The sequence below is a fragment of the Myodes glareolus genome, chromosome 7 (assembly GCF_982192425.1).
Source record: "Myodes glareolus chromosome 7, mMyoGla1.1, whole genome shotgun sequence".
In the NCBI taxonomy this organism is placed as follows: domain Eukaryota; kingdom Metazoa; phylum Chordata; class Mammalia; order Rodentia; family Cricetidae; genus Myodes; species Myodes glareolus.
In genome coordinates this window covers 92,412,923-92,422,800 of record NC_142032.1, presented here as the reverse complement: position 1 = coordinate 92,422,800, position 9,878 = coordinate 92,412,923, and the positions used below count along the sequence as shown (strand labels likewise).

Sequence of the window (9,878 nt, the reverse complement as noted above, 5' to 3'; positions counted from 1 at the left end):
TTTATACTACAGAATGTTTTATTTTATTGTTCTGGATGAAGGGGGGTTACATTAATTGAAAGCTAAAGGGGGGGGGGAAAGAAGCCCAAGAATTATCAAACAGTAGCCAAAGTAATTTATGCATGATCTTTGAGCGCAGCGCATGTGCTTATCCGTAATTTAAAACTCAGAAGAAAGCATGCTTCGACAACTGGGCGCAGCTCTAAAGCTGAACGACTCTGGATGAGGACAGGATGGAACCGGTTCCTGGCACCTGACATAGTCATCTGAGACCCGACGCCCAGCCCAGCTTCTGTCTGGACATCACAGCCATACTACACACAGCCTGGCTTGCTTCTGATTTCTCTGTGCCATTGAGAAAGGCCCTCCCTTGTCGCTAAACGACTGCACATTTCATTTATAACCCTGGCCCTACAATTACCCAAGTGTCCTTCCTGTGAATTGATTTACAAACGGTCCTCCAATTACTGACTTTCGGAGTTACTGAAGCAAATGGCAGAGGGCAATGACCACACCCCTGGCCTCCACGCTGCGACTTCTAACCTTAGAGAGATGTGCAAACTGGCCTGACCTTAGTTCCAGGCATGCCTTAAATGCGCAAAAAAAAATAAGAAGAAAAGGATTTCACTCCCCTCCTTTTGGAAATACTGTTGGTGGCACCAAGGCTGGTGTGTGTTGCGGGGGAGTGAGAGAACAAGGGGCTTGGCGAGAAATCCACTCTGGTTCGCTCCCAGGCTGCTCTGAGTGGACTGATCGCTGAGAGGACTGAGCGGATGAGAAGGGCGTGCTGATGGTGAGGTAGGAGGAGCAGAAAGAGAGGGCGGGGGATGAAGGTGTGGGAGGCCACAAGAGCAGCATAGCTCCTGCGCGCAGACGCGGCCTCGGCCCACGGAAGGGCCACAGAACAAACAATGGCTACGTTTTGCCAAGTCCTTGTTTGCAGGGCAGGCACCCTCCTCCATGTCTCCCCCGAGCCGACCATGAGCAGACTTTACCCCTTTCCATCTTCTCCTTTCAATCAAATCTCCAGTCCATGAAGAACAAAACAGAACGTCTGACCATGGTGTGGGGCGGCTCGCCGCTGCCCTCTCCCACCCTGTCTGTCTCTCCCAACCCCAGAGCAGCGGGGCAGCTGGAACAAACGTACTTGCGCTGCACCTTGTCAAGCCAGGGAAAAAGCTACCGGGAAGGAGCTGCGGAGAATGCCTGGCCAGCCCCGCACCTAGGGGACACTCCGGGGAAATAAATTAGCCATGTCTATTGCACATCTACCAGCAGCTCAGCTGGGTCCGAATCTAAATCTCCTCCCCACCCAATGACTCCGCAGGGGCAGGCGCCCCAAATGCCATCTCCTGGGCCAGGCTCCGCTCCAGGTCCTCCAGCTCCTGGCGCACCTCCCCTATGAAGCCACCATCTTCATATTCATCAGGGGTCTCCCTGGGCAGCAGACTCTCCTCATTCTGGTCATGGCTACCGATGAAGGCTGTCTTGCACACGTACACCAGACTGTGGCTGGGGAAGAGGGTTGAGATTTGGTCAAGGTTCTCTCTGTTATCCCAGAGAGCAAAGCCAGGCTTAGAGCATGTCAGGTCCGTGTGAAGCCTTGGGCTGTACTCTGTGGGGGCCTTCAGGCCTCACTAACTCACTATTTCCTGTCAGGGTGCATCCTGTCACCATCTTACTGAAGAGTCAGAGGGAGAAAGCCCTCAAGGGGTCGTCACAGGCCTCCTCTTCTGTGACTAACTATTGGCTTGTCTGCCTAGGTGCAGGCCCTGATGGTGGAGATTTGGAGGTTCACTGCCACATGGAGTCCCCTTAGCCCTCTGCCCATGTGGGTTTCAAGAAGGAGGCCCAATATAACCCCACATCTGCTGCACACATGGTGACCCTGGGCCTCTGAGGGAGAGGGGAGGGGAATTCTGGCTTTCTTCCCTGTGCCCCTAGATTCTGGTAGAACAGAAGGCTGAGAAGAGGGTGTGGATAGGACAGAAGAACAGCCCTGCCAACCCTGAAGCTTCAGTTTCATGAGCCTCTAACCTACAGGTGCCCTCCACATTGGTGGTCCACCCCTCTTCCGTGTCAGCATCCTCTCCCACCATGATGGTGTGGGTCTGGGCTCCTTCCCTCCACACCCTCCCCCTAGTGACCTACCCCACACTGAATCAACATCTCTTCCTAGCCAAACCTGCTTCTAAGTCCCCTTGGATGACATTTTTCCTGCTCTCAGGGCCGGGTACAGTCACAGAAGGGACCTCACCTCTGAGGTTGGCAGAGGAGTCCACTGGCACAGGGGCATCGGTCCAAAGCGCCTTCGGGCTCCAGTTCCCAGGTGATGAGGTCCAGCAGCTGGCTGGCAGGGTCATGGCAGAGCTCCCCCTCCACAGGCAGGAATGTGCACACGGGGAACAGCAGGCCTGGAACAGCCAAGCGTCACCGTGAAGACAGACACAGGCTTGCTCTCCTCCCTCAACCCCACGTGAGGAAGGAATCGAAGGAGTGGACAGACTGAGAAGGTAGTATACACTTGGGATGAACTAACCCGTGAGGACTGGATCAGTGATGGGGGTTCTTGCCTGAAGAGCGGGGCTGAGGGTTGGAGGCCAAATCACCAGGGGAAATGAAGAGTGGAACCAAGGTCCTCTAGCAGGGGCAGAGTGATGCGGACTCTCTGTATGCTATGAATATCATTGATTAATAAAGGAACTGCTTTGGGCCTATAGCAGGGCTATAGGGGAATGGAGCTAGGCGGGGAAATCTAAACAGAATGCTCAGAGAAAGGAACTTTAGCTGGTAAGTCACAGTCACGTGGCGATACGCAGATAGATAGAAATGGGTTAGATTAAGATGTAAGAGTTAGCCAATAATAAGCTAGAGCTAATGGGCCAAGCAGTGATTTAATTGATACAGTTTCTGTGTGGTTATTTCAGGGCTGAGCAGCCGGGAATCAACTAGTGGCCCCCTCCTTACAACAACAGAGGGTTAATAGGGGCCCGGATCAGGGCAGGTGGATGAGTAAAGGAGCAGAGACAAAGAGGACAGAGGATTTGGGTGCCTATGGCTTTGGAGGTAGGAGAAGACAGACTTTGAGAGGGGGTGGGACAACCACTGGAATGCTATCCTCCATGCAAATCATGAGGTGGCAGGCACAGGGAGGGACAGTAGGGTTGGGAAAAGGGAGCTGGGGAGGAGCTGGGGAGGAGCTGAGAGCTTTCAGACACACTCCTGGCAAAGGAGAGGGCCTGCACATGCCCATCAAGAGAGGCCCTCGGAACTGAAAAGAGAATCCACACAAAACACCCAGGCCAATGGTGCCTTTGTGGGATGTTGGGGTGGGGGGGCTTCTGGGATCCCACCCATCTGGGGATGCTCCTCCTGCCCTGGACTCAGGCATCCTAAAAGAACTTAACTTGCATAGTCAACAACTGGGAAAAACAAAGCAAGAAGTTCTCTCCCTACTCTAGGAAGAGCCTGTGGGGCTGGGGCGACAGTGGAAGCATCTGAGATGCTGTCGCGGGGAGGCAGGACCCTGAAAAGGTGTGGGTAGCATTCTGGGGCCCAGCAGCGCCTCCTGAGTGATGAGGACAGATTTCCCCAGCACCTACCGGGGAGCCCACATACCTCTTTGGAAGGCACAGCACAGGCCAGGTTGGCAATCCCTCTGGTTGTCACAGATGGTCCCGTTGCTACCCTTGGTGGCCTTTTTGGTGCAGTGACCCCAGACACACAGCTGGTCTCCACAGCACTCACTGTCTCGGGTGCACAGCTGCAGAGAATTGAGAAAAACACAAGGCCCAGGGCATCACTAGCCTGGAAACCTGGGCAGCCTGGCTCCAGCCTGCTTGGCCCAGTCAAAGATGGCTCACATTAGTGGAAATTGAAGGAGGCAGCTTGAAGTATGGCTATTGGCACAAGAAGGGCGAAAACACAGGGAAAACGGCCCCTGAGAAGGTGAATGTCTAAGTCTTGCCGACCCAGGTCAAAGACTTTACAAAGAGAACCTGTGTATCTTTGGCGCCTCCAGCCCATGGCTCTATCTTTCACCCTTTTCGTTTATTTGTTGTTGTTTGAGACAGAGTTTCTCTGTGTAGACCTGGCTGTCTTGGAACTCACTATGTAGACCAGGCTGGCCTCAAACTCAGAGATCCACCTGCCTCTGCCTCCCGAGTGCTGGGGTAAAGGTGGGCAGCTCCTCAGTTTATCTTTCACCCTTTCTACTAGGCCTGAGGAAGGGAAGGCGGCTCAGGCCACAGGGGAGGCAGCAGCGGTCGCACAAACGGCTAAGTCAAGTCAGAGCCAGGAAGACTCAGTCTGGGGACAGCATGCGGGGAGCAGGGACCCAGAGACCCACAGGGACGAGCAAAGAGCAACAAGAGGTCCCAAAGACCGGGCCCTGGGATGTGGGGTGGCCTGGAAGAACACCAGCAACTGCCTCACCAAGATGGAGCTGAACAAGGTCACAGGAACCCTTTATTTTCCAAATTTACTGCGCTTTATTTTACTGTCAAAATAAGGGGAAATGTCAAGAGTTCAAGTTCGTGAACCCACGGCTTTGTCCCAAAAGTCTGCTGGGTGAAGCAGAGTGCTTCCTTTGCCTGGGCTCGTGTTTCTCTCACAACCCACATTACAGGGAGTCCTCCAGCCTCTTCCTGGCTCCTCCCTCTACATATGTATTAAGCAGACTGGAAGCTCGGGGACCTGGGGAGCAGCCCAAGAGGAAAAAGTCCCTTGTCTGGGGACTGCATGTATGCACTACTATGTCTGCTACTGTTCACTGTCCCAGAAGGGACAGAGCCTCCCGTCCTCTCCTCCCTCCCTCTCTTTGCTACCCATGAGTCACACAATATGACCAGAGATTATGGGGTGGGGTGGCTGCTGGTCTGCTAGAATGACACCCTGATTACTCCAGGCACCAAAATCTGGGACTCCTCCCCATCACTCATCAGTTCTTGCAAGCAGGTGAGCTGAGAACCCCTGGGACTGCTAATCTTCTCCCCCTAGCACAGCAACGGGGACCACTGGTGTCCTTACCATCTGCTGGTCCTGGCATGGCTGGCAGGTGTACTTGAAGCTGGAAAACTGGCAGTACCTGGTGGGCCCACAGTCCTCATCGATGATGCACTCCTGGGAGGGTGGGAGGGAGTTTTGTCAGGAAAATGCAGAGGTGTAGATCTGCAGTGCCCTGGACGGGCAGAATCTGGGTTCATCCCCATCTTGGGGGAAGCACGGCCCAGAAGTGTCTGCTGGCTCCAGCCACACCAGAGCCTGCTCAGGCTGGTTGGTGCTTGTCCCCTACTTCTGCAGTCCACACGGGGTCTATCTTCTCCAGACCCCAAGAGCCTTGAGCCACCCACATCCATCACACAATTGACGTCTGTGTTCAGTGTCCCCCACATCCAGGGCTGTGAGCATGGGGACGCAAAGTTGCTCATACATAGGACAGATGGTTTTAATAAAAGGTGCTAATGAGTTCCAGGCCCTGTGACTGCGCAGAAAGGGCTGGAAGCCAGGCTCAACACAGTCCCTGCTGCCTAGGAAGATACCAGAGACCACCTTCCTTGGCCCTGGCCTTGGAGGCCACAGGCCTGCCTGCAGAGAGCCCTTCACAGGCTCCTGGCTTCTAAGAAGCAGTCAAGAGGCAAGGCAAACTTTAAAGTGGGAGTCGGATGGCTGGAACCCCACCCTCCCATCCCAAAGGCCTTCTTATGGCTGCCAGCTCTGCTTAGCTAGGAACATCTGTCTGAGAGTTAGACCCATGGTTAATCTCGGCCACAAAAACGCAGGCCAGGAGTGGAAGAAAAACAGTCAAGGACATCATTCCTCACCCTTCCCTAGGACAGAACCTTCCTAGCAAGCAGGAGCTGGAGGCTACTTCTTCCATGTTGGGAAATGGTGGCACAGAAGGTCATTGCACCCTACAGGAGAGACAGCTAATGCAGGCAAAGGGGTTATTTTCACCATTTTTCAGTCTTTTGAGTACAGGGGCCCAGGACCTAAATACAGTAAGCAGAGATGAGGAGGGCTCTTGAGCTCTGACAAGCATTCTGGAAAGATCTCTATGAAGAGTGGAGTCTGCCTCAGTCCCATCTTGGGGCATCCTCCATCCTGAGACCTAGTGTGGAGCCCTACATGCCAAAGCACGGTAGGTCAGGCACAGGCCTCAGTCCCTGGGATGGTCCTCAGCTCCACTCTGTGAGTAGAGGAAACTGTACCAGTGGGTATGGCGGTATCCTGGGGGCCTGTGGCCCTGAACATGTGTTAGTTGGGTCTCAGCAGACAGACCCTGGCTCTCCTCTCCTACTATTCTGTTTAATGATTTGGATTTTTTATTATTATTATTATTATTTTTTGCAACAGAGTTTCCCGGAACTCACTCTGTAGACCAGGCTGACCTCATACTCACAAGGATCTGCCTGCCTCTGCCTCCCAAGTGCTGGGATAAGAGGCGTTCACCACTATTGTTGGGCAACTATTCTTAAGTGTTATTACTGAGAATATTGAGCAGTAGCTGGTGTCCTTGACACAGGTCTAAATGTCCCCTGGCCAGCGCTGCAAGTCTGAAGAGATAGGTGTTTGGTTCAGGACAGTTGCAGGCCTAGCACTAAGCTAAGGCCCCACCAGGGGGAGCTTGGACTGTGTTCTGCTCACCAAGCCAGGAAGACAGAGACATCTGCAATATCATCCCCCAGCCATTTCTGAAGGGTGACAGAGTCAGGATGCTTATGTTTGACACAGACATGTGTCTCACACACCAAGCAAGGTCTGGGCTCACCAGGGGCTCACACCAGAAGATCGTGTACTGCAATTTCTCAACAAAACGCCAATGGAGATCCCATCACCTGACACCCCAAAAGCGACCTAACCTCACTCTTCTGCACATGGTGCAGGAGTCCTGTTCATCTAGCTCAGAAGCTGCAGGTCCCTTCCTCTCACCCCGCACTGTGCTGGGCTCTGCAGGGAGCTGACAGTGCAGCCCAGGTCTCACCCAGTGCTGCAGCACATGGGCACTTTTTTCCCCCCTGCCTCCCACGACTTGCTCAGCCCAGCAAACCAGAAATGTCAGGAGGGCCACCATTCTGGCTTATACTAGGAAGAAAACAGACTATCTCAAGCCAAGGGGCTGAGCCTACGTCTGCTGGATCCAGGACCCCAGAGTGGCAAGAGAAGGTCCACGAGGATGTGAGTCAGCCCTGTATCCATCATGTTCCCAGTCCTCCCACACACCTGCACAAATACAGACCCCACAGATGCACAAGGCCCTCATATAAAAAGACATAGAATTTGCACCCAACCCACATATATCCTACTAAATGCTTTATCATCTCTGGATTTAATATCCAATACAATGTGTATACTGTGGAAATCATGGTTATATTGCACCATCTAGGAAACAATGACATCCGCTACAAATGCTATTTCAAACAGGTTGGCTGTGGGTGTGGATCCTGCGGTGCTGAGACTGACTGTAAGACACAAGGTGCCCTTCCTGGCGCCTACCACTCCCTCCCATACACAGACCACAGGCTCCTGGTGTTTCTCCCAAAACCTAACAGCAAGAGAACAGAGTGGGAGGGGTGACATTTGGGAAGGAGGAAGAACCAGCAGGCACCGGGGACAGAGATGACGTGGGGAGGTCTCTGCCTTTAATTAATTCAAAATTCAACCATGGGAGGGAACAAAAAGAAGGAGAAGGATGAAGAGGAGAAGGGGGAGAGGAGGAGGAGAAGAGGAGGAAGAGGAGGAAGAAGAGAAGGAGGAGGAGGAGAAGTCAACTCAGAGCATCCCTCGGTAGCAGGCACATGTCTCACGTGAGGACCAGAGGACGAGACCCGGTCCTCTAACCTTAGTGGAAGAGAAGGGGAGATGGTACGGCTGAGAAATTCAGCTTCTCTTTCCTGTGTCACAGCTGAGTCCACTCTACAGGGTCCTAAGGACCCAACTGTGCCCAAGTCACCAGAGGAGCTGAGCAAGGGGAGAGGCTGGGGAGCTAGGAGCGTTGGGAGGCTCTGCTGTTTTCTGGCCACTGTCATGGATTCTTGGCGCTGTGCTTTGGTTTCTGAGGGCTGGGGACCTCACAGACCCTCCAACTCTTAGACTCTAGACCTGAAGGCAGACTGACACTCACAACCGAGACCGAAGAACAACAGCAGAGCGAGGAGCCCTGGGCCTCATCATGTGGCCTGTCCTGCAGAGGAGGATGGGGTGGGGTTGGTCTCCAGACTTCAGAGCCAGTCATCTCAACACTACCCTGGTCTCTAGCAGAGCAAGGCCTTGAGTGGTCGCAGAACAGCGCTGGCTGCCTCTAATACCCTCAACATGGTTAAGATTCCCGTGCGCTGAAGCTCTGAGAAAAACAAAACAGCCACACGGCGATGAAGGCTCTACGGGGTAGATTCCCCGACTAGTGACTGCGGGGAGTCAGAACGTTGCCGGTACAGAGCCAAATTGTCCTGGCCTATTTTTGGCCCCGTCGCTATCTGTTTATTCCCACCACTATATTTGGCCCATCTCTGTGGCTTTTCGGCTAATCTTTTTGTAATGCCCTAACTGACCCTTAGCCTCTATTAACCAACAGACAGACTGCCATCGAATAACAGCCGAGGCCTACAGCAGACAGTTCCCCTCACCTATCTGCCGTACCTCTCAACGGATTTTTAAAGTGTCTTGATTTATGGCAGGGTTTTTTTTTTTTCTGTTACGAGAAAAAAAATAATAACCTTCATGAAACCATTACTACATTAGAACATGGAATTTATGGTAATCTGAATCCATGTTCCCGGGGCGTGGTTGCTCATATTTGGCTCCCAAATAAGCTTTTATTCCCTTTTAGATGATAGCTGTGTTGTTGTCATCATCATTTGTTTGTTTGTCCCCCCTCCCATATCAACATTCCCATCTCAGTTTTAAAGTCTTGAAGGATCTGCCCAGGGTCAGCAGCTTGCCACAAGTGTCTCTTCCTCTCTGCAGACACCTCAGCGCGGGCCCCCCTTCAGTCCCAGTTCCTTTCCTCTACCTGAGGCACAGCCTGGCAGCATCTGCCTGCACCAGGGCTGAGAGAGAAAACCAACAGCAGAGGCTCTGTGGGCCTGAGGTGACAGAGGCAGCATGGGATTCTGTACAGCTGTAGCCATCTCTGTCTGTCTGTCCTGTTCCTCCCTCGGCCTGACAGACATCCCAGAAGCTGGTCAGGAGCTGCAGCCATTCCAAGGAGGCCTTTTTGGTTGTCAGGAGCTACATTTAGGAAACCAGGGCCGGAGGTCTGGAAGTGAAACCGAAAACAATGTGGACTGGGCCAGGGCTGCCTGGAAACTGCCCCAGGGCTGCCTGGAAACTGCCCCAGGGCTGCCTGGAAACTGCCCCAGGGCCTTCATGAGAAGAAGAAGAAAATGACACAGGAACCTCTTGGCATCTCTGTTAAGCTCACACTTCATCAGAAAAGAGGTCCTAGGAAGCAAAGGTCAAAAGCCTGGGGGTAGGAGGACAGCAATGGGTTCGCACAGCTTCCAAGGCACCCATTGGAGTCACTGGCAGACTCCAGTTTGGGCTTCATTTTGCCGAGAGGAAAAGTGAGCCTCAAAGCCTCAGGCCATGGTGGGAGGCAAAGATTTCAACGCAAGTCCCTTAGATCCCCAGGGGGTCACTCTGTCTGCTGTTCTTATAAATGCCCCATTTGGGGTCAGCCAGATGGTTCAGCCCATACAAGTGCTCACCACACAAAGCTGATGACCTGAAGTTCTACCCTTAGATCTGTGCAAAGGTGGAAGGAGAGAACAAACTCCACAAAGCTGTCCTCTGACCACCACATTCATGCCATGATCACCCACACTCTGCCCCACAGTAATAACCTACAAATTAAATGCTAATGCCCCATTTCGGATTTG

At 52.9% G+C, this 9,878-nt stretch overlaps 1 protein-coding gene across 1 annotated transcript in view; it reads right to left on the bottom strand.

Annotated features, from left to right (window-relative positions):
• Nucleotides 1-9,878, bottom strand: part of Dkk3 (dickkopf Wnt signaling pathway inhibitor 3) — a 41,615-nt gene continuing 31,737 nt past the window's right edge. The window contains exons 4-7 of the mRNA XM_048460298.3: nt 5,029-5,121; nt 3,619-3,763; nt 2,258-2,414; nt 1-1,512 (exon numbers count right to left, since the gene is read on the bottom strand). Coding sequence (XP_048316255.2) covers nt 1,296-1,512; nt 2,258-2,414; nt 3,619-3,763; nt 5,029-5,121 — 612 coding nt within the window. The 3' untranslated portion in view covers nt 1-1,295. The remainder of the gene's footprint in view (nt 1,513-2,257; nt 2,415-3,618; nt 3,764-5,028; nt 5,122-9,878) is intronic.